This window comes from Anthonomus grandis, chromosome 1 (genome assembly GCF_022605725.1).
Source record: "Anthonomus grandis grandis chromosome 1, icAntGran1.3, whole genome shotgun sequence".
Taxonomy (NCBI): Eukaryota; Metazoa; Arthropoda; class Insecta; order Coleoptera; family Curculionidae; genus Anthonomus; species Anthonomus grandis.
Window position 1 is genome coordinate 33068978 of NC_065546.1, and position 25565 is coordinate 33094542.

Genomic DNA, 25565 nt, shown 5'->3' on the forward strand with positions numbered 1-25565 from the left:
CTCCAAACCGTTCAAATAATTCGTGTTCACTTGCGGACTGGTCAGCAGCCGTTTACGCTTCTTAATTTTGACTTTACGCCTGCGCTTTCGTCTTTGCTCTGGCGCGGTCGCGTTCGCAACCAGCTGCTTCCTAATTAGTTTCTTAACAACTTTCCTCTTACTATTATCTAAGTTTCTTCTTAACCTATCTACACTAGTATTTACAAAAATTTTGCCAATAAATTTCGAAACGTTTTTATTAATAGTAACAATGTCGTCTAAATGACCCCTTAATTTCAGTGTAGTAGACGTTTCGACCTTGGCATCATCAGGGGTTAGATTACTGCTAAGGTCACTTAAGCTAAAAAATTCTTCTCGGTACTCGCTTTTACATACTTCACGACGTACTTTTTTGTGGCTTTCACTTCTGGGGGTGACTTAGTAGTCACATGCTTAGAAACATCTCCTATGATGCTCTCAAGGCTCTCAGTTTCTTTGGAGACGGCATCTGATTCAATATCCTTTGCCGTACTTTCGACATATTGATCGAAGTAGCCTATTGTGGCCGTATTCAGTTGAGCCACCCTAGAAGGTTCCACTGGCAGTGATCTTCTTTTACGAGCATTTTCCCCTACAGTAACTGTGGATAGTACTGTGGTAAACTCCCCGGGAATTCTTCCGGAAACGTATAGAGTAATCACGCTGGTTTCTTTGGGAGGCTCCACTTTGGCGGCCGCCTTTTTCTTGTTTTTCTTCGGTTTCCTCTTGGGGGCCACAGTTGCTTCTTCAACCACCTCGTCTGCCACATTAAGTTGCTCGTCCACCTCTTCACTGACCACAGCTGGCTGATTATACACCGCCGGTGGTATTTGCTGCAACAAATTTTGCTGTTGTTGCTGCTGCTGCTGCTGCTGTAATTGTTGTTGTAGTAGTGGTAATAAAAGTGTGTTCAACTGTGGCGCCTGCCCGAAAGCTGCAGCAGTCGGAGTCACCACAACAGTATCAGTTAGGAATTCTGTCGCTGTAACCACTTGGGTACTAACGTCACTTATAGTAGTCAAGATTTCTTTTCCTCTAAACGTTAAGGGGATCACTGTTTCCAAAGTGCTGGTGACAGTTGTTACGTACGTAGTGGTTCTGGTTTTGAATTCGGTGGTTGGGGTGGCTGGTATCCCCGGAGGGTTGTTGTTTTGTAATCCGAGCAATGGGTTGGCAGCCACGCCGTTGCCAAGAAGGAGCTGCGAAAGAAGGATGTTTGCTAGAGGTGCTTGGGCAGCGAGGGCTGGCTGTATGGTGTTCACCACCTCTTCCACTTGGTAGACGGTGCTGGGGATGACGTGTGAGAAAGAAGTTTTTCTGCCTCTGATTTGGGTAGGGGTAAATGTGACACTCGTGGTGGGCGACTCGTTAAGAAGGTATTGAGTAATCAGGGTGGCTCCGTTGCCATTGATAGAAGTGTTTTCCGAGAGGAGCACTTTCACTTCTTTTCCAAAGGGGTTTATGGTGGTGGAGTATTGGTTGGGGCTGAGCACCTCAGTGCTTAACTTGGCCGTCACGATGTTCTTATACTCGGTTATTTTGCCATTTACCACCGGAATCGTTGCTTCAGTGGGTATTTGGAACGTCACCGTAATGGTCCCATCGAACTTCGGCAGCACGTAATTATTATCATCCAAATTCTGTTCCTGATACTTTCTGGCCTTGCTGCGAGTTCTGCTGGTGGAGACGCGTGAGTTCGCTCTGGAGCTTGACGTAGGCCTCCGCGCACTATTTTCTGTCAAATATCCAGACCTTAGCCGGCTATTGCTCCTTGGGGAGGCAGTGGTGGTCCTTCGAACGTTACTATTTCTTGGCTTAAAATTACTTCTGCTATTAGAGGAAGAGTCTTTTTCTCTTAGGGTGAATTGTGCGCGCCCCACCTGAGGCTTAGTAGGGGAAATGCGCTTTCTTGTAGTAGGGGCCGAGGTGGTGCTTGAAGCCTTTGGTGCGCGATACTTGTTTGCCGAGTATCGACTCCTAAAGGCCGGAGTTTTTGGGCTAGAAGGCTCGTCTACGTACTCAGGCTCTACTGGTGCAGGTGCTGCGGTTGTTCTACTATTCAAAGGCCTTCTGAAGCGCGAATAAGTCGCTTGACGCTTGAATCGTCTTCTGAACGGCTTGATGGATACCCCATTGAACTTTTTGGGGCTAGAAGTGGTCGGAGCTGCTTCGGTTTGTGTTAGTTGCAACGAGCTTTCGTAGTCGGTATCCTCCTCCTCGTCGCCCTCTTCTTCTTCCAAGTCCTCGTCAGATCCTTCGTCTTCCTCTTCTTCTTGTGGTGCTGGGGTGGTTGTGGTCGTAAAAAGGTTTCTTCTAGGGAACAATCCGCCAGCCCTCTGTCTGTTTAGTAAGGCGTTTGGTCGTGCTGGCGTCGTTCTTGGACGTGGGGTCGTGGTTGTTCCCCGATTGTTACCCCTTGCCGGGGAGTTTCCCTTCGAGGGTTTTGGGGTGGTCCTTGTAACAGGAGCTCTTGATATCGGCGGGCGTCTTAGCTTAAGCAACGGATTGGCACGTCTGGCTGATTCAGTGGTTGTTTGTAACGGTATAGTAGTGTCACCAGCCTCATCATAACTATCTGTCGGGTTATCAGTGATATTTGTGGTCAATTCGTTTTCGGAATTATCCGGAGGGGTTTCAGTGACAATCCTGGAACTAGGCGAGCGATTCAATCCACTTGCCGCGGTCGGTCTTATTTTAAACCGATTATTTCCTGCAAATATTGAACTCGGTCTGATATTCCCTAGTGAGGAGGAGCGCGGTGATCCGGCACGTCTAAACCCGCTTGAGGTGGGTCTTATTTGGGAGCTGCTACTGCGGCGTGCACTCGTAGATTTTGGTCTGGAAAATCTCCTGCCTCCGGAGGCGGTCGGCTGGATGGCTTGTGCTGTTGAAGAACTTCTTCTGCCGCCCCCAAATCGGTTGGGCTTAGAAGCAGGTACCGCCGTGACGGTCGGCGTGAAATCCGAACGGGTTATGGTAGCTGCCGCACCCGATTTTGTGTTTCGCTTGGGGGCGAAAGTGGGACGAGGTCTAGAAGCAAACGGACGGATCGCCGGCGTAAATGTCCGTTTCTTCGATGGGAAACTTAAACGGGATTTGGTGCGACCGTCGTCCTCAGCATCTTCTTCTTGTTCTTCCTCATTCAATTCTGTGGTGGTTTCGTCGCTGCTGGTGGAAATTGACCCTTCCAACACCACTGGGGTGGGGATGATTATCGAAGCCTCAGGCTGATCGGCTGCAGCCCTAGTGGCTGTGGGAAGGATTTCAGTTGGAATGCTGGTGGGGAGGATAAAGCTGGAGGTACTCTCGATTATTTGGGCATATCGGCCGTCAATTAGAGTGCCAAGCACTTTTGATTCGTACAGGGTGGTGGTTTTGTTTTGGACAATGCTTCCCTCAATAAGCCTTACCAGACCAGTGCGGTGGGCCACCGGCAAGTCACTTCCTAATGAGGCTTTCTTTTCTTGGTCTACTACCAAGGAACTGGTGCTTTCAATCACTTGGGCATAAAGGTTGTCTATGTAAGTCCCTACTGCTTGGGTCGTGTAATACATCTCGTGAGAGTCATCAGCATCTACAATTTTCCCTTGATTAATGCTTATTACCCCGGTGGGTTTTATATTTTCTTCGACTGAACTTGGGGCAATGGTTTTTTCCAAAATAGAAGAAGTGCTTTCAAGAACTTTCGCATACAGACCATCTATATAAGTACCAAAAACATCTGTAGATAATACGGTAGCAGTACCATCATTTTCAATGGTACTAACAATAGAAGACAGCAATCCAGTGGGCTTAATTTCCGCCTTAGTCTTATCACCATTATCAATCTGGTTCTCCCCATTAGAGCCATAAGATCTTCCTATGTGATTATCAGTAATCTCATTGCTTTTATTCAAAACATTCGTAACAGTTTCCAGTCTACTATTCAAAATGGTCTCGTCACCTACATACGAAGTTGTATAATACGTGTAAGTTGTGTAGAAAGTGGTAAGTTCATCGTCACCCACCAAAGACGGAATAATATTCATTGTTTCACTGACACTGCTCTCTATTGTAGCTGTAGGGGTTATAAGCTGATCAGCGGTAGAAGTGATCAAAGGCACAACAGCCTCAGGGGCTTCAGTGGGCTTGAAATCTGGTGTGACTACGTTGGAAATGGTTTCTTCTCTGCTGGTCACCCTGGTTTGTCCATCCTTATATAAAGTGGTCCAGTAAGTAAACGTGGTAAAGTAAGTCACGGGTAAACTTTGATCTTCCGTACTTAAAGTCTGAGTGGGGGTCAAAGTGGTGGTAACAACATTAGTAACTGTCTCCAGTCTGCTAACCACATCACTTGAGGTACTACCGTGGTATTGCGTAGTAAAGTACGTAAAAGTAGTATAAGACGTTTGCAACAGCAAAGTTGGCGGCGATGGAACAATTTCACTCTCATTATTACTTTCAGACACAATCTGATCATCTAATAAGACATTACGCTTATCCAAGCTATCGATAAAGCGTTGTTCACCCTTCGAGGTGCTGCTTCGCACGTCAGTGACCATGGTGGAAATTGTTTCGTACTCACTTAAGTCCAAGATGGCATTATCGCTATCCTTTTTGCGATCAAGAGTGACGTAAGCATCGTTACTTTGTGTGGTGGTCGGAATCACGTCATTGTCTTCATCATTGATTTCCGGTTTGTTCCTCACGATACTACTATAGTTCTGGGCTCCATCAAATTTGATATTTCTCAAGCGATTTTGCAGCAGCAGCTGCTCGTCATTTTCTTGAATATGGGGCAGTTTTGTGGGGGTTATGTCAACATCAGCAGTTGGCGTCACATAGTTAGTATAAACTTCCGTCCTACTAGAAATCTCCGTTTCACCATCAACAAATATCGTGGTAAAATACGTGTAAGTGGTATAGAAAGTTTTTAATCCATTAGCACTTTGCAAGGCTGGAGTAGCTACACTGGTTTGATCTTCTTCGTCCTCTTCATCATCATTGTCATCGTCATTATCGCCAATAGAATTTCCTGCTGCGACAGTTGGTTGAATATCAGCTAAGTCTTCAAAGCTGACCGTCCTAGAGGGCACCACAATCTTATCCTCATCGTTCATAAGCCCGGCTATAGCGGGATCAGATGCTTCACTAGCCGGATCCAAAGTGGACGTAATCACGTTGGTGGTAACCACTATTCTACTTGCCACAGAACTTGTGGAATCTTGGAAGTATGTCGTCAAATAGGTGTAAGTAGTGTAGAGGGTTTTGAAAATAAGTTCGATCTCTTCACCTTCTTCGGTAGTGGCCTCTGTGGTCTCAGGCTCGGATTCTGTTACGGTCGTAGTGGTTTCTTGTGCCACAGTAGTTTCCTCTTCCTCTTCTTCTTCTTCTTCAAGTACTGGCTGTTCTGTGGTAGTGGTGAGGACTTCAATCTCTTTTTCAGTGGTGGTTATTTGTTCTGTGGTGGTTGTAAGTGGTTCTGTCAAGGGAACCTGTGAAGGTTCTGTAGTGGTATCCAATGAGACACTAGGCTCAATAACGTTACATGGTATTGTAGCAGAAGAAACTTCACTTGATACGACTACGTTTGACCTAATGGATGTACTGGTGCTGTCATTCTCTTCCAGAGGAATGTAGAAAGTAGTCAAATATGTTAAGGTCTTATAAACGGTAGTGGGTACGACTTTCGTACCCTCATGGCAAACCTCTTCATATTCGATCTCGTTTTGGCTGATCTGCGGAGTGGTTGGAATCTCACCTTCCGTGGTAGTAACGATTTCTTGGGCTGTAGTGGTTTCTTGTTGGGTGGTGATTTCCTGCTTTTCCGTGGTCGTTTCCTCCACTTCTGTAGTGGCCTGTGCGCTAACTTTTGGGCTGGTGACGGGCTCAAACGAAAAATCGTCGTCTTCAAAGAAGATCGTGGTGGCTCCCTCTATGGTGCTCATACTGGGAGTGGCGTTAATATCTTTTTTGGGGTCCTCGTCGAAAAATATCGTGGATGCTTTGGCGCTTTCCAGTGGCTGGGTGGCTCCCATGGCTTGCGCTTGTAGGGAGGCTAAGATTTTCGCGATATCTTCGTCACTGGGGGTCGAAAGCATTACCGGTTGGGTCTCTGAGGGTTGAACCACTTCGGGGCTAACTAAAGTTTGACCTTGCTTTTGTTCGTTTGCCAGAACAGAGAATTTGGCTGCTAGATCGACTGGCTCGTCCGGCTGTTGCTTACCATCTCGGTCTTCTTTGTTTATGACCATTTGGTTGGGGCCTAACACGTCGTCTTCCTTATTTATATCTTGTGATTGGCTCTCTCGGTCTTCTTTATTTATAATAATCTGTTTGTGACCTGCGACATCATCTTTTGAATCTTCTGTGGATTGTATTGTGGTGGTGGGCAACTCTTCTGTGGTAATAAACGTTGGATATTGACGTTGCGTGGTTGGTTGCTCAACTTCGTTTGTTGTCAGTGGTAAATTGAATATGGGGGTTGGTTGAATAGTGGCTTCGCCAGCGGCTTTAGTAACTTCGGCGTGTTTGGGTATTTCAGCTGTATGAGGAGTGAAGATGATGACGGTATTGGCCACCGTAGTGGTAAAGTCTGCAAAGCCGCTGTAAGTCACTGTCGGTAAGTCTTTTGGGTTCGGTTTGTTTAAGCCTGCCTTGAAGAGGAGGCGAGCCTTACGGTCTGCCGCGGTGGTAAGTTTGGACCGTTCGGTTCGGGAGTCTGGTAAGTCATCTCCTAAGTAAGAGAAACCAGAAGGAGAGAACTCGTTTTTGACTGTAAAGGTGGGCAAGTGCTCCCAGCCTTTCACTTTTGATGGTTTGACGTTCGCCGGATTATCGTTATGGATAATTAAGTTTTCATGTGATAAGTCTTTTACTTTGACTACTTGGTCATCTGGTCTTACCACCATCTTCGGCTGATCTTTATAAGGGATTCTTGCATTGCCTGTTGGCGACTCGTTAAGGATTTCTGGTATGGAGGTAGGAAATACGAGTTGAGGAGAATCGGGAGAAATATAGTCGGTGTTCCCAATAAATTTTTTATTGGAAATCTGATGTTCGTCCAGATTCCAACGTTTGTTGTTATTACTGTTATGACCGTGGTCGTAGACTTTGGTGTTTTTGTCATGGTCGTAAACAACCCGGCTAGTTTTTGTAAGTAAGTGAGCGTACAGTCGTCCGTTATCCAGAGTAGTACCGAGCACCTGGGTGGCGTACTCGGTGGTCACCCCATCTTGGATAAAAGTACGTGCAGTCGAGGTAATAAGTCCCAAGTCGGGTTTTACGCTTAAGAATCTGCCTAGGGAATTTTTGCCATGGTTGTCCACTAGGAGAACGGTGGTGATATCTACGAGATAGAGGAAGACAGATTTAGATTATATGGTACAAAAGGTTTTTCCTAGTTAGACCTAGCTATATGGCCCTGATAGTGATAAATCTACTTTAAAAACAGGCTCTTTTTTAACTCGTTCACCCTGTATATGAATCTTATTTATACACTAATTAGCATAATTATAATTTACACTAATATATACTAATCAAGGTTAAAAATGCCCGCGACTGTATTAAATTAAAATGGTTATAGGCGTAAAAGAATGTTGACATGGAAAAAACTGTTAGTAAATTGTAAAATTTACTACCGGTAGACAACAGCATGCAACCTTATATAACTTTTCTATCATATATTTACATTTTATACAAAGAAAATTATACGTTCTTTTTATCAATTTGTTGTCCCTAATTTCATAACCTATATTTTACAACTGTTGATTAGTAAACGTTATAATTAAAAAAAGGTAATAAAACATGCGTTTTCGCTTACCTTTATCGTTTTCTCTTCTCTTCCTCGGCGCGGTGTTTATATAATCTAGACCTAGAAATGATAGAAACCATTGTTAAAATAGAATATTGAGAGAAACTTGCATATCTGGGAAATTTGCATTCGGTTTAACTATGGCGCGTTTAAAAGATTATCGCGGGTGATATACTGTGTAACACGGTTTCTACTTTAATACGTAAATAAATTTTCAGAGCGCTGCTGACATTTGTCAAATAAGTATTTGAGGCTGACAGATGACAAGTGACAGCTCTCTACTGCAGGAGTTTTTTTCTTTCATATATTTTAACGAAAAGTTTGTGCCTTACCGTGCCTTTATTTAATGTATCTTTTGGTGGTAACACTGAAAATGTTCAGTTACCAATATCAAAAGGATACAACCACTATAAAAATAGCGGCGACCAGGCAGCGGTAATTTTTGAGTAGGGGCCATTTGCATTAGCAGTCGAGGTATATTTATAAGTTCGTGGTTTTTTAACTTTACGTGACACTACTTATCGTTCGCGTTATTGAAATATATTAATTTAACTTCAATTAAGACATATTAAATAAAGTTATTTTTGACGTTGACAGGTGGCAGCTCTCTCTTGGATCGTATCCGTAATCGATATCTGTCAAATCAATTTACCATAAGAATCCATAATTGCCAGATGTAATATAAAGCTTTGTTTTGGTTCCGATTTTGGGATGATTCTAGAACTGCGCAGAACTCGTTGCGCCGTAAAGTAAAATCCGGAATCGCTCCTGTTTCAATTCTGCATGGTATGGAACCCGAACGCTTGACGCACTGACAGTAAGCAGCTGATTCTGATTGCCTATTTACTAAACACAACCTGTTTTGAAATTTTGAATATTGCTTATTGCTTTGGTTTTGGACCTTTTTAAAACTTTTTTAAACATTAGGACTGGAATAAAAATGTCAATAGATTTAAAAAAAAAATCAATAGATAATTCTTAGGTTAAGTGAAATCTATCTACAAGAAAAACAATAAACATTAACAAAGCATAAAAAATAACTTATTTATTTCTTCTTCTTCTTCTTCCTCTTCTTCTACTCAAATTTGGTGAAGTCGAGTAAAATTGTAAGGATATATTTTTTGCGCATGTGCGAACTGCCTGATTCTGAATTGATCCCTGCTCTCGAGCAGGGATTTTTGGACGATTCTAGGACAATTCTGAACCGGTCCAAAAAAAAACCAAAACACCAAACTTTCAATTCGGAATCAATTCTAATTTAACCAAAACGCATAAAACAATCTGCACATGTGCAAAACAATTCTAGGACGATTCTAACAGGAACCAAAACAAAGCTATAGTATTGCCAGTTAGGACAGTTCTTTTTTTTAACGGGCGCGCATATATGAATGACTTTAATGAATTAATCATAAAAGGTGCCAAGGGCCTCAAAAATTACCCGAGGTGACATTTATCGAACAATTGTTGGATATTTAGCAATTAAATGAACTGACCCGTAACGATCAATCGAAATTATATGAGGCGCCTCGCCTGCAGAGAAAACTTCCACCCATTACGAAATATAAGATGACACAAGAAATACCAATAAATTGACAAAACCAATGCTTGTTGGACGGCATGTCATTTCTCATGGTACCTTATCTTTAAATTTAGATGACTGACAAATGACAGCCGATAATACAAAGACCTGGAACTCTTCTTCTTCTTTAAAATTTGTGGCCCTACGCGCAAGAAGCACTATACAATTTCGATGGCGCACTTAACTTCACAATTAAGTGCGTTTCATAAAAAAGGTTTTTTTTTATACAAGGGTCCCTAAATAAATAAGGTTTTTTTTACGTTGACAGTTTAGTATTACTATACAGATAATTTACTCCAAAAATCCATATTGCACAGACCAATACAAATTTCACATTTTTTTTATGGGGGCGCATATGTGAATGGGGTAATGCCTATAAAATTAACATAGCATCGTGGGGGGATCATTAAAATATAAACGGTGGGACAACCGAGTGTTTGTACACAAATTCCAAGGGCTTATGAGGCAATAAGACAATAAATGAGCGAAATTCATCGATTAAATACTTCCGCGGATTCAAATAGCTGAAACAATGGACCTCCATTTTGACTGCTAGTGAAAGGTATGATGTGTTGCATAACCTTCGATCATCTTCATTTTTAGATTTTCTTCAGATCTCTGTTGATTTCCCGCGATAGCGCAAGTTTGAATTTAAACAATAACCGTTTAAAGAGCATAATGTAATGTTTACTCGACGGTTACGAAACGGTTTCAGAAGATTACGCTCATATTTGCACGCCATAATATAATTATCACTAAAACAAATAGCTGGTACAAAGCTCTGTTAAAATGGAAAATGGCGGAGAAAGTGATAATAACGGATTTAACATTAGCCACTTTCTTGTTGATACCACTTTATTTATTTTATTTAGGCAGAATAAAATACAGGGTGTCCAACTTTTTGGTTTACAAACTGTCAACTGTCAGGTGTTTGATGTATGATAGCGACAATTGACCGTTCAATTTAACAACGAGCGCCATAGTTTGACAGTTCAAACAAATTAATGTAGTAAAAACATTTACTTATTTATATCAATAAATATTATTGATTAAATATTATTTTCAATTAAATATCTATTAACTACACCCATAAAACCTTTTTAAGAGAAAATTTTCTAAATGCCATTATAATTAACAGGCGACTCATTATGGATTTATAATGATGACAGAGCTACAAAGTAATGTGTACTTTTACTTTTTAATTTTTTTTTTGTTTAGTTGTTCCAGCGGCATTCCTGAGAGGTTACGAGACTTATACGGTTTTAAATGCTCTTGAGTTGTTAAAATGGTAATGAGACATAGGCTCCCTTGGAACCAAATTGATTTATTAAAATACAAAAAGCATACAACGTTATAAGACTATTGGTTGTTATCATTACCTGCCATCTATTGGAAACTAAGGAACTTATATAAATGAAAATACTGACAGATATCAAATATGTTAAGTTTGACATTTTCATGAATTTAAGGGCCTTCGGAGCCATTTTTAACCCCGTTTTTAAACTGTTGTTTTTTATATCTGGTTTAAAAACGACCTTCAACAAGGTCGTCCATACCAAATAGCCGGAACTAAACCCGGCCCCGTCGCCATTTTTGTCGATAACCTGTCGTTAATTAATTTCAATGTCGCATGGGTTGGGCCCAATATAGTTTATATGTGATTTATCTGAATAATAATTGATAGAATTCACTTGGAAAGAGCCTCAAGATGCCGAATAATAGATGAGGAATGCGAGAGAAAGTTTTTGCCTGATTAGCACTGCATTATTGGGTATTTTGTATCTTTCGAGGCACACCGATAAAACTTGATTTCAATTTAAACATATTGCTGCAGTAAACATCAAAATATGACCATGTTTTTAGGCTCACCAAAGGCACTAACGGCGCAAGTATATGTCACATGTTTGGAAAGGTTGAAGTTGGTATGGCAATCCTTTGATGGCACGAACTTAAAAATATACCTGGACTGCTAATGCATATGGCCACGATACCCAAAAATTACCACTGCATGGTGGCCGCCATTTTTATAGTGGTTGTGTCCTTTTGATGTTGGTCACTCTGAAAATTTTTAGTGTTGCCAACAAAAAATATATTAAATAACGGTAATGAAGTTGACATTTGACGTGTGAGTATAGCGGATTGCCTAGTTTTTGACGACTTGTAAACGACGCTTGGGTATATCGTCTGGAACAGGCGATGTATCTTTCTCCTTATTTAATACGTGAATAATGTGTCACCATCTTTATTTAAAGGTATTTGGTTTAGTTTCTCAAAACCGAATTATTGTGAATTGTCCGTCTGTGTTGTTTATAATAGAATAATATATTGAGTTGTTGACAGAATAATATATTTTTTCTATATAAACCCTTTATAATTACAAACCCTCATAAAATCATCTATATTTTGATTCTTATATATGGTTGTACCTATTAATGTGGAGACACTGTACATGGAAGGAAAGTAAAACTTAGAAAACTAAGGGAAGTATACTTAGTAATAGTAAAAATAGAACGAAAATAAGTATTTTTAACTGAATTTGTTAAGTAAATACAAGCAAAAATTTAAATGAATATCATGATTTTTATGGTATTAGGATTTATAAGATTCAAGATTATCAGAATGATAAAACAAATATTTTAAAGTGCACGCATCTATTCCAAGTTGATTGAAACTTTGTCTCATTTTAGGTGAGGATTACTTTCTTTCATAAATTTTAACAAAATTCTTAAAGAAGTACCAGAAAAATCACAGATATAACGCAACTATCTTAAATTCTTACCTATATGTAACTTTCTATTTTGTATTTTTGTAAACATAACCTCTCAAAAACTTAAATTGTTTTGTTTCCCTACAGTTGGCACAATTAAAATTTGTCAGAGTGACCAACATCGAAAGGACACAATCACGCAAAATGGCGGCCCCTTAGTAGTGGTCATTTACCTTTCAATGAATTGGCAGTCCAGGTATATTTTTAAGTTCGTGTTTGATGGCTACAAATAGGATTGATTTTATTATTAATTATTTTGGAGAATCTATCGAACGTCAAAGTTCCAAGGGTGCAGTCAGATTTATAAGTCTATCTTATTACAGATTTACCAGTCTATACTTACTATAAGTATTATTATAATGAGTGAAATAAATACGGGTATAACAATTTAATTAATATGAACAAATTTTTCGCCTTTCCTGGTCTACGGTTCCACGTACCGCCAGAATAAAACAGGAAATAATTCAGAACTCATTAAGCATGAAAATTATATTGAATTCACACACAAAATTGTAATTTATTAAGATTGGCAGGGTCGTTGGAGCAAGACGTCTGACTGCACGTTTGCGCATTCGTATGTATAATATTTTTCCTGCTTTCACTTGGTCTGTGTTTCCTTTTAGGGCTCTTTTTACACGTTAAAAAATCATCGTAAAACCGATTTCCCTCTCATTTGTTTGAGCGTTCATCGCCCATTAACCCGTGAAGCCCCAGTCATCAAACATCTTCCGGCAAATCTAACGGTACTCCGGTTGGTAAACACGAGAGTTCGAGGTTGCAGACGTCTCTTAGCCTAGTGACATACTGAAAATCCTTTATGGAACTTAACGAATTTGGTATTGGCATAGTCTGGGCATAATTTTTTTTTTTAATTTCGGCTGTATAAAGCTTCTTTGACGAAAACAAAGGAAACACAAAGTCACGGTCTCACAACATATATCGCAGGCTACACGTGTTTCGCTCTAGCTAGAGCATCATCAGGCCTTTAAAAGCCATACATAAACTTCACTTGTATAAAGCTTCTGCATTGGGATATTTGGCAAAGGCGTCAAAAAAGCGTTCTCCAGTGTTGTGAAAGGTCTTTTTAAAATCCAATTGTTTTAGCAAAAGTTCCGGGATATAATTAAAAACCATTACAAGCAAAATATTGTTTTAATCTCTCGGCAGCAAGCAAAGAGAAGAAAACGAATTCGTTTTATAATAAAACAATTTGCGAAACGTACAGAGCCGCGATGGCTTCAGCTCCACATCATTAAACGCGAAGAATGGCGAGTCAGGTTGCGCATCTGAAGACCAGCAGTTGCGAAACGGACATCTCCATTTAAATGGGTTGTAAATCTGCCTCACAAATGTTCTTTTCGTAATCGTTTTAGCTTATTGATGACTGCTCGAGTGAATGATTCGCTAAAATTGGTTTTAACCTACTGAAAATCACTAGGGATGACTTAAATACCCATCAATCTTTGTAGAACTTCGTACTGTTTTTCAATAGTAGTGTATATAGGATGTCCTTCCCAATAAAAATACCATCACAACCATCATAAGAACTTGCCGTATCTCGCCTATTAGCCCACATAACGTTTACAAAGTATAACCATAAAACCGTATTTAGCTTTGTAGAGATGTAGGTAATCGTGAAGGATCGATTCTTCCGAAGATTGCGGTAATTGTGTTTTTTTGGTGCGTCTGTTGACACAATCAGTTTTGCAGAAAAACCTGTTACGTGATCTAAGAAGGTTTACCAACATTTCCATTAAAAGAAAACACCGTTTGGCATGGAATTTACTACTTGCAGCATGAGCATATAGGCAGTCTCGGATACAGTCAGTCAAATGATAATTTGATAAGAGGCAACAATTATTTGAAATAGTTTAAATATTATGGTATAAAATTTTCTTCTAGCGGAATTAGTTATTCTTAGTTTTTCCAAAATTATTTAAATTTTAAAAAATCAGATATAGAACTCATTTTTTCATCAACAAAGCCCTTTTTGTTCAGTTATTTCATTAAATTTATTCTATTGACGAAAGTAGGACTGTGCGGAACTGTCACGTACAGACAGAGTATAATTTAGAAAATATCTGCCCAGCTCAACAACGAGATTGTCGAATCGTTGGCGGCTAGGAGCTGCCCGCAGGGAGGAGTATTGTCCCCTACCTTGTGGTCGACAGTCTGATAAATCTTTTAAACAATGCTGGCCTATACACGCAGGCCTACGCTGATGATCTGGTAATGCTTTGCCAAGGGAAAGACGCCGTCTCAATGCAGGGCCCAATGATGAGAGCCCTGTGTATGGTGGACATATGGTGCCTCTCGGGAGGTCTCAGGATTAACCCTAAAAAAGCAGAGCTCCTACTATTCACGAGGAAACGTAACTTTGGCACGCCCCCTGTTATATCTCTAGGTGGCGTGCAGCTGCATTACTCCAGGACAGTTCGATTTCTGGGAATCAAGTTGGATCCCAAACTCTCCTGGCACGATCATGCAGACACCAGAATAAAGAAGGCCACCTGAGCGCTATGGGCCTGCAAGCGGGCTTTCGGCAATACCTAGGGTCTGTCTCCTAAGATCCTCCACTGGATCTACTCGCGCATTGTGAGACCTCTTCTCACATACGGGGCTATCGTTTGGTGGCCATGTACGGAGAAAGCGAAAATTCGTGCTCAACTGGACAGAGTCCAACGTCTTGCATGTCTCAGTATAACGGGTTTCATGCGGACGGCGCCAACTAGAGCGCTTGAGACTCTGCTGAGCCTTCCGCCTCTGGACCTCGTTGTGCAATTCGAGGCAATGAGGACTGCGTACAGGCTATACGTCCTCGGCGAACTACGTGCTGGCGAGACCGGTCACGCAAAAATTTGGTCACGGGCCATACAGGAATGTCCTCTCCTTCTGATGGGCAGTGACTGCATGGCTCCAGTGACTGTGGACTGCGAGGGATTCGTGACGCACATTGCAGGCAGAGAGGAGTGGCTGCATTCCAACAGACCTGCATTGCTAAATAGGGGGACCATCTGGTACACAGATGGCTCCAGAATGAATAACAGAGCTATATCAGGGCTTATTGGTGGGATCCCACATACCAGTAGGGCATACTCGCTGGGGGAGCACGCCACTGTCTTCCAGGCCGAAGTATTCGCTGCGGACAGAAAATCCTAAGCTGCGGACATCGCAATACATTAGTATCAATATGCTCGGACAGCAGAGCTGCCATTAAGGCTATCACGGCCGCAAAGGTAAGCTCCAAGCTTGTACTAGAGTGCATAAAAGTCCTGAAAAAACTGGTACAGGTTGAATGCAGGGTCCAGCTCGTCTGGATACCTGGCCACGCAGGCCATGCAGGTAATGAGGAAGCGGACTCTCTTGCCAGACTGGGATCCGCGAATGTGCCGATGGGGCCGGAACCCATAGTTGGTATCGCCAAATGCGTTGCGGTCGCGTCAATGAAGGGTCTGCTGGACAAGTGGACCCACCGAAGATGGACTGAGTCCTCTGGTATGAGACACGCCAAAGCGCACATAGGTGGGCCCTCTGCCTGTCTCACCAAAAATCTACTACGCCTAAAAAGACGCGAAATTCGGCTAGTGACAGGTCTTTTAACCGGTCACTGGCACTTAAGGAGCCATCTCCATACTATCGGTATTGCGGACAACCCGGAATGCCGATGGTGCTGTGAGGAGGATGAAACCGTTGACCATGTAGTCGTGCCCAGCACTCACGCGCACCAGGTTCAAATACTTGGGTAACACTTTCAGTGTACCGAGCGACTTTAAGTCCTTTAGACCAGAGAGCCTTATCGGTTTCTCTAAGGCCGTTGGGCTCTGGTAACCCCCGGTGGGGCATGACGGGTCCATCAGGAGACCTATATGCACAACTGCCTTGGTAGCCCACTGTTTCGTCAATTTAATTCAAGGTTTCACGAGAAATCTCTGATTATTTTGAATTAATGTAACCGTTATACCATCTTCTCCAGGGGAAGAGGTAGCTTTTAGGGATTTAATATATCAGTACAGTTCGTTTTCAGTAATAAGTTTTAAAAATAATGAATTATTTTGCGTATTAGCATGTTTATTTTCATAATTTGGCAATTTTTATAAATTTTGTTTTGTATGGTTTTACTTATGCAGGCTGTCCCCAAATTACATCGCAATATTTTACCAATATATTTTAACCTTAAAAATAAGACAAAAACTTTATATACAGGAATCTTGAGAAGTGAATCGTTTTCATGTAAGATGGTTTTTTCTTGATATTTTGGAAACGCCTGGTCGTTATTTTTCGAAATTTTTTTCGTATACTACTGTTATTATTACTAACTGAATTTATAACATTTTATGCTAAAATGTATACAGGGTCGATTAAAATTAGTGGTCACTAAGGTTAAAAATGTCAAACATTTTTTTCTAGCTACTTTCTAATAGTTTTGGTAATAAAATCGAAAAGAATCATTATTTTTAATTAAAAAAGGTGCTCTTGTCTTATTTCCATAGGAGCGCCCGTTTTTGAAATAATCAGACATAAATGTTTTGCAACCTACACTCATAAAGAATTTTTGATCAGGTTTAATATAATTAAAAGGTATGTTACACAGGATCAGGTATAAACTTTATATTATACTTTTTAACATTTTATTTTAAAATTGTAAATAATGTGTAAATAATTGAGAACAATTAAAACAATTAACTTATTAGCTAAGAAAAAAAAACTGAAAATACCAAACAAAACAAACAAATAAAAGAAAACAAATTACAGCAAAGGTTCGAAGTGGTTGCCATTTTGTTGGAGATATAATCTTACCCTACGCCTTATTGCTCGAGTAGCCCTTAAAATAGAAAATGGATTTCCCCTTACCTCGTTAACCGCCCAATTAATCCTTGGAATTAATTCTTCACGAGTATTAATTTCTACAGGATAAATCTACAAATTCTTTTAAATGACCCCATAAATAGGAATCTACTGAAGTTAGATCTGGATATCGAGGAGGCCAATTTATAGGACCATCTCGACCAATTCAACTTTCAACAAAATGGATATCCACTCACTGACGAACATTAAGTCCTAAATGAACAGGCGCTCCGTCGTGCTGAAATATTAAATTCTGTAGTATGTTAAGAGAAACGTCTTCGAAAAGCTGCCCGATTATGTTCCCGCATATTTAAATAATTTTCAGAGGTAAGACGGTTGGGTAACTCTATCGGGCCAATAAGTTGGTTCCCGATTAATCCCGCCCACAAATTTATTGAAAACCTCATCTGAAAGTTGATATGCCGCCGTATCGCTCTTGGATTATGATCTGCCCAAACATACATATTAAACAAACCATTTCTGGTCAAGGTAGCTTCGTCAGACTATAAAATAAAAGGGACTAAGTTTGGGTTGTTAATTATCCATTTATAAAATTGGACACTCAGCGCAGAATCGTCTGGTACCAACTCTTCAATTTTCTGGTAATGACATGGATGTAAAATACTTGAATTTGAACACATTCACCCGATTCATATATCTCTTGCCAAAATTCTGTCTTTAAAAATGTAGCTAATTTTTTATGGTGAATTCCTTTTTTTTATTTGAGCTTTATTTTCATGGTATTTTTTTGTTTTTGCAAAATTCAAACCAATAGAGTAGTTGATGACAAAAGACTTAATAAAACTTAATTGATTTTGAATATTTACCATTTTGAAAAATAAATGATCTTTTATAGTCGAGGAGGTTTCGGGTTCACTTTCTCTTATAGATTTATTAATGCATGAAAAAAAATATAATGCAAATTTTTTAAGGAATGCGTGAACCCGTGAACCCATCTCCTAGATTACCTAAGATACGGTCGGTCATCTTGGACAATGGCCGCAGCTCGTCAAATTTTGAATAATATTAGATTGTGATGAAAATAGTGTGTATGAGTGAAGCTATTTTTTAATATATGCAATGTCTATATGTAATAATGCAAGTCTAAGTGTCCGAATAACATAACCTAAATGTCGTCTGTCAAGTGAGCCAATTTGTACCAAAATGCGACGTTGCTGAATCTACCAAAAACAACGATAGTTGTTGATCTATACAAAGGCAAACCTCATCACCATTCATCGTAAATAAAATTAAAAATCGCGCCTTTAAAGAGTGAAGACCGAACAGAAACAGGTTGCGCTGCGGAATGTGTGTTATTGGGTGTAAGTTCACGAATCTTTTAAGGTGTGGCATTACTTTCATAATCGTCAGAACGCCCGAGGATTGGGTTTTTTTTAACGTTTTTGAAGCTTTCGATATTCCTTTCTGAAGTTTAAGAAGCGTGAAGGATCCGATTTAAGATATTAACAGTCGAAAGTGCTTTTATGTCTAAACGGTTTGAGAGAGTAAAAGAAAATGTATTATCCCAATCTAACACGCTATGACAACTATGATAGTGACAGTCCTTTATAGTTGTCATTGCCATCTTGGCGAATCTAAATGCCTAATAACCGATACTTAATTACATAACCAAGTTGCCGGCGTAAAAAACCAATTCAGATGGCAAATAATCCGCTAATTATAGCCGCGTTATACCGTAAGAAAACAACAATTTTCCGGATTTTTATCACCGCTAATGGAAGCATCATACTTTGACCTTTCATAAAAGTCAAGGAGCCTATTTACGTAACCCCGAGGCGTGACTAATGCATTAGAACAATTTGTTAAAGGAACAGGGTTTGGGAAAAATTCAATTCTTATAGTACCCGCCTTGTCGCCTCTCTTGCCCTTATCCCATGTTTTAAGCGGGCAAGAAAAAGAGGCCACAGGCTCCCACCTTAGATATGTACTAACTGACACACACGAAAGTGATCCTAGTTTTAACATTTTAACCTAAAATCCCAATTTCCATGTCACGTGCGACATGTACGCATGACAAATTTTGACCGTCGCTAATTACGAAGACGTGACGTCACGCTTCGTTCACCAATTAAATTACTGTTAGATTTTCTTAGTTTTCCTAATATTTAGCCAGTTTCGCTGTCAACACAGTAATGACACGTACATTTTTTTTCAGATGGCAGCCATTCGCCTTAAAAGACGAGCTGTCAGTTATGTAAGTCACTCCCAAAGAAATGCTTAAATCTATGTTATTTTAAAAGAATTATATAATTCCTTATAAAAATGTTCCGCAAAACATGTTTTGTAGGTTAGCCAACGCGAATCTAACAAACAAGTCGCGGATGTGGGTCAGCAGTAACGAAGCCGAGATTTAAAAAAAACTGAAGATGATGATAGTAATCTTGTACAATGAATGATCGAAAATGATGCGTTAGAAGAGCGTAGTTATTGAATAAAATTCGCCACGGTCGTGTGGACTTTTTAAACATGCAAGCAAATAAATGACAGCGATAGCTCTCCTTCTTTGCACATTTCTTCTACACTGTTACAATGGCCTTGTCATTTATTTATTTATTTATTTATTATTTATTATTAAGTGCGGAAAGAGCCCAATAGCTGGTTACAAAATCCAAAATTACAAGTTTGATATAAAATTAAATAATTAACTATCTAAAAAAAAAGAAAATAACACAAAATAAAAGATATAATAACGAGAAAATAAAAAATGAATTATTAATAATTACACATATATAACCTCAATTATTACGAGCAATGTAACATTTTAACTGATTTAAAGACATATTAAATACATTGATATTAAGATTATTTATTAGGATCAAATTCCTATCGATAGGGTTATTTATACCTTACAATTTCTATCAAAGAGAATATAGAATATTAGCTTGCATCTTAGTCGTTGGTATGGTATATTAAAACCAATTGAATTTGAAAGAATAAGACAGCCAAAATGCCAATCACAAATTGAAACATAAACAGTATACCAAATCTCTCTTTGCCAGTACTACATGGAAGCAAGTTTAACCATTGTTTCATCACAATGAAATCATGGTTCTTTATTCTGCCCTCCTTAAAAGCACATACCTACTCTCCGAATTTATAGTGAACACGCTGTAACTGTCTGATTTTGAAAATTGGTGATCAGACAACTGAGCAGTATTCTAAGACAGGCCCTAACGTACAGTAGACTGACTAGAATTTCTTAGAACTAAGCCAACTAGCTTTGAGGTTCTTACAGATATGGAATTGATTTGATCAACAAAAGTTAACTTGCTAACTAAAAAGACACCTTTTGATCTTATACAATCAACGTACACAACATACACAATCAATGGCTGTACCATTTATAGAATAGGAATTTGGAGACCTATTCACTTTGCGTGTAAAACTAATAAATATGCACTTCTTTTTGTTAAGATTTAGCTAATTTTTCGTATACCAAATACACAATCTATCAAAATCTTCCTGGTCTAATAGACTCATAATAGATCTCCAAAACAAATCATCGACAAATTTGTTTAACAAAAGCCATGTTGATTTTCAGATATTACATTTTTGCGTAACCTGCGAAGTTATTGGGCAACTAGAAAATCAAACAGCTTAGGAATGACTGACTGAATGCAGACACTGCGATACGTTTTTTATTACGAATATTATCTTTAGCCTCCCTCTTCAAAATTAAAACTACACAACCAACCTTCTAGGCATCAGGAAACACTGAAATTTCTGATGATTCAGAAAAGAAAACATACAATGGCAATGTAATGGTTTAGAAAATAGTTAGGTAGACCATCAGGGCCCAGAAAATGCTTTGACAGAAGTTTAACTATCTGTTCAAATATCTCTCCTTTTGTTATCCTCGAACCGTTTATATTACTACCAACATTATTGTCGGTAACTGTCTCACCTGAAAATGGCAATATTTCCTTACCAGTATAGTTTATTCTAATCAGCATAAGCTGTCTAAAAAAAAACTTTAAAAAGATTAGCAATATCCAGTGGAAGACGACTGATTATTATAATAGACTGTATTTGGCAGAGCAGGGCTTATTCTTCTGGCATTGATAAATTTTCAAAAGGATTTGGGATCCTCTGGCGACATAGTTTCTGAAAGCCTTTTACATTCTGCTCGCAGGCCTGAGAATTTTTTTATCATTTGCATAAATGTGCGATCTTGCGTATACACAAAATGAGCTTTTTCTGTAGAGTTAACTTTCTCGATTCTGAAGCGAACCACTTAGGAAATGAAGATATTCTGTACCTCTTTAACTGAACAAAGGAGACCAAACACACAGTTCCCTCAGCACAAGACATAGCCGAAATGTTGAACACTATATTGAAATAATTGATCAGAAGCTACACTAACATGTATGTCACAGATTTTAGAGAACGCCAAATCTAAGAATAGATATTAACTATTGAGTATTTTATTGTCATCAGACATGCGCATGTGCTTTGAAGCCCACAAAGAAACATTACCGAATCATTTAAATAAAAAAACTAAAAGCTACTTTATTATGATTAACCTTGTAAACTTTTTCACCCCGTTTTAGAATTAAATCTGGCACCAATGAATTTATTTATAAATTCCGAACGCGTGCGAAACCGTGTCAAACCCGTAACAGAAAAATTTAGCTAATTATGTCGTGGTAGCCGCATTATAAAATTGATCGCTATTTAATGAGGTTATGGCGCGAATATCTCACTGCATTTCAATTATGTCCCAATTTGTCCACGTTATTTATCATTAGGATCCACTGTGTAAAGTAAAATTTTGTCCAGATATTTCATTAAGTGTATACCACGGACAGCTGGGCGGATCTGTCAGCTATTGTACGATTTCGCAAAATCTCCAGTTTGAAAAACGTCAAAATAACACTTTTTGAAACGTTTATTTAACCAAAAAAAAAACGGGACATGGAATATACGATATATTCGATTAGATTGAACAATCATTTCCTTTTGAACAAACTTTATTTCATGATTCTAGCCCAGATAGATTTAGAGATACCGAGTCTGGAGTTTCACGTCGACGTCCCAAGCTGCCACCGACCTCAAGGAAAATTCAAAGGGATGTAACTCGTCAACCGCTTATCCAATTTTATAGATTTTTAAAGCTATCGTTACATAATTATATACATTCTAACCTTAATTTAACTATAACTATTGTAGCATAATTACGAAAAAAGATATAAGAGCGTCTTGGCTCAAGCCGAGTGTCTGATAAGCCTTCTAGATATTATTATTGATATCTTTGTACTAAATGATCCTAGAGGCTTAAAGGTCATAATAAATATTATTAAGCAAATCATTTCCTTTTGAACAAACTTTATTTCATGATTCTAGCCCAGATAGATTTAAAGATATCGAGTCTGGAGTTTCACGTCGACGTCCCAAGCTGCCTCTGACTTCAAGGAAAATTCAAATGGGTGTAACTCGTCAAACGCTTGTCCAATTTTATAGATTTTTAAAGCTATCATTAGATAATTATTAGCATTGCAACTTTAATTTAATAAAAATTATTTTAACAAAATTACAAAAAAAAGTATAAGAGCTTCTTGCCTCAAGCCGAGTGTTTGATAAGCCTTCTAGATATTATTATTGATATCCTTGTAGCAAATAATCCTAGAGCCTTAAAGGTCATAATGAATATTATTAAGCAAATCATTTCCTTTTGAACAAACTTTATTTCATGATTCTAGCCCAGATAGATTTAGAGATACCGAGTCTGGAGTTTCACGTCGACGTCCCAAGCTGCCCCTGATTTCAAGGAAAATTCAAATGGATGTAACTCGTCAACTACTTATCCAATTTTGTAGATTTTTAAAGCTATCGTTGGATAATTATAAGTATTCCAATTTTAATTTAATAATAACTATTGTAGCATAATTACAAAAAAATATATAAGAGCTTCTAGGCTCAAGCCGAGTGTCTGATAAGCCTTCTAAATATTATTATTATTAATATCCTTGTAGCAAATCTTCGAGATGACCAAAGATGCGTGGCGGCCATGTTGTAAATTTCGAGATTTCTTCAAAATGGCCGCCCTCTCAAAAATGATATAGCAAGTAGGAGGAGCGAAAAAAAGACAGGGATGTACTAAAGGTAATTAATTCATTGTATAGATAAAATAATTATTCTAATAAACAGATGCAACGCTTTTGTTCAGTTGCATATGGAGAAAACGTACGTTTTGTAAGACCGGGCTTGCGTTACCCCCGGTAAAAACTATACACAAGAAATCAAACCAGGTGACCTTAACAGCGCGCAAACAATTTCCGATACTTTTTGTTAGTTCTAGAAAATGATATCGCAACTAACCTTGGGTGGTTCACACCCAGGGGGTTTCGCACTTTGCTTTGTTGAACGTCAGGAATTTTATTTAATTTTTTTTTTGTTATAATTTTCGTTTAGTACCTTTAAATTGAATTCAGTGGTCCACTGGAACGTAGGTATTATTTTTATTAAATTTCTTTAACACCCAACGGAGACATGATTGCAATTTACAAGTTACGACATTCGATAGGTTGGTGGCCGACTGCACCCACTTATTTCTTTATTTTTTTTATATTTTCTTGTCAGATAACTTTGCAATCAATTGAGGTTTGTTGTGGGTTACATAACGAGTTTATAAGAAATCATTTACAGGGTGTATTAACTAGAATATGGTGCGATAAATTAATTATTATAAACGACCTTGGTTGTAGGGTTTGTTTTGTGTGCGAAGCCACGCCCTTAAGTGCGCAGAGTGAAGCACATTGATCAGAATTTAGTGATTCAGTGTCGATATACGGGAAGGAGCAAAGTTCTGGAGTGCTTTTTAGGCTCTTCCCAGCAGCTAATCTATGACGGCCGATTGCGCACAACTTCCCTATAGGTTAAATCTAAACGATATTATTTTTAGAGTGGTTTATATTTAATAACAATTAACTGTTTAAAAAATTAACCTTTGCAAATCGTCATATGATCTTGGCATTATATTTGCATCCTAAAAAACAAATTAATACAATTATTATTTAAAAATGTTAAAGTTTTACCATAAAACGACCCGAAACGTTCCTTATCTTGACCCTTGGTTTCTCACACACCGAAAAAACATTCAGAATATTCGATAATAACACACCGATACTGAGGCATGTTTGAATTATGAAGCTTATGGCTAAATATGTGTCCAATTTTGTTGACATCTTGACAGCTAAGTGACGTTTTTAGAGGTCATTGTCATCTCGAAACGATTGTCAATGCACTAACATGATCTCACATTGTAAGTACTTTCCTGTCTTTTAGGCTCATCCCAGCAATCAAGTGCGAAAATGAAGCGCGTTGATTGGAGCGTAAAGGGAACAGAGTGGGACTTAAAATAAATCGAGTGAAAAGCTCATCGACATTGAAATCTTTTTCAGCTATTTTTATCCAACAAAATGATGGTGTAATTAATATTGATACGATGATTTTAACCCCTAAATAAAAAATACAATTTAATTAAATTAATATTTAACAACCCAAAGCATAAACAGTTTTTAGAACTAAGTTGCGTAAAACCTTTACGCAACATAAAATTCATAACTTTTACGGGCCCAAAGCTACGGATATTTTATAAACGTTAAATCAAATGGAATTTGTTTTATTGATCGAAAGTCACACTACCGTAACTTACCCGTTTATTTAATAACCAAAATCACCATTTTTTCACCGTTCAGTGAAAAGTGAAAGTTCGGTACATACCTGCAACAGAAAAGAGACATGTCAAAAAAGCCGAAAAGCCTGAAAACTGGGTTAAAAGGTTCAAATAATTATCATTGTTGACTATACTTATACTCGTGAAATACACAAACATCTCGTACGAAATGAAAGTAGATCACCTTTTGGGCTGTGTTAATTGATCGCCGCGATTATGTGCGCTCTTTGGTATGATTTATTTAACTTGTAAGGTAATATTAGCCGATTAATTAATGTTAGAACTGGAGCAGTTTAAATTGTGGTCCAAGGCATTCATATACCTTCAGTGACTTCACTGTTTTGACAACCCTAACTAGTGACAACACGTTGAAAGATGACGCTGATCCTTGTCACACCTGACACATGTCAACTAATTATTTTAAGAATCAACACAAAACTTAAGTGATATCTATTAAGTCCGGCTGTTTTTGCAACAATCATAACTTTCTCTTTAGCTTTACTGTTTTTGTTTCCCCATCGATAATTTCATTTTAATCATCGATGGGTTACGATCAAACCAAAAATCTATTTTACGCTTCGACAGTCGTATGGAATTCGCGTTGCACTATGTTGTCAATTATAAAAAATATTCGTTGTTACCATTGGTAGAAAATACTGGTTGTCTATTATTTTTTGAAGATCTTGGTGCATAAAATTGACTGAGAAGGGGGTTTAGAAGGGTTATCAAGGTATTACCAAGAATTTCATCTAATTGAAAAACTAACTGGATTCACGTTCACTTATTCTCCCGTCCTAAGAAAAAAGGTCGTATCTGACAATTTTATCAAAATTAGATTTATACAATATTTAGGATTGATATATAATTT

The 25565-nt window shown here is 38.6% G+C and overlaps 1 protein-coding gene and 1 long non-coding RNA gene across 2 annotated transcripts in view; one reads left to right on the forward strand and one right to left on the reverse strand.

Moving 5' to 3' along the window:
- Positions 1 to 330: 330 nt before the first annotated feature.
- LOC126745578 (uncharacterized) overlaps positions 331 to 25565 on the reverse strand; it is a 65508-nt gene continuing 40273 nt past the window's right edge. Inside the window, exons 2-3 of the mRNA XM_050453484.1 lie at positions 7820 to 7870; positions 331 to 7345 (exon numbers count right to left, since the gene is read on the reverse strand). Coding sequence (XP_050309441.1) covers positions 336 to 7345; positions 7820 to 7870 — 7061 coding nt within the window. The 3' untranslated portion in view covers positions 331 to 335. The remainder of the gene's footprint in view (positions 7346 to 7819; positions 7871 to 25565) is intronic.
- Positions 18743 to 19617, forward strand: LOC126745586 (uncharacterized). The gene is made up of 2 exons (XR_007663592.1): positions 18743 to 19216; positions 19310 to 19617. It is a non-coding gene; the product is annotated as an uncharacterized LOC126745586 (long non-coding RNA).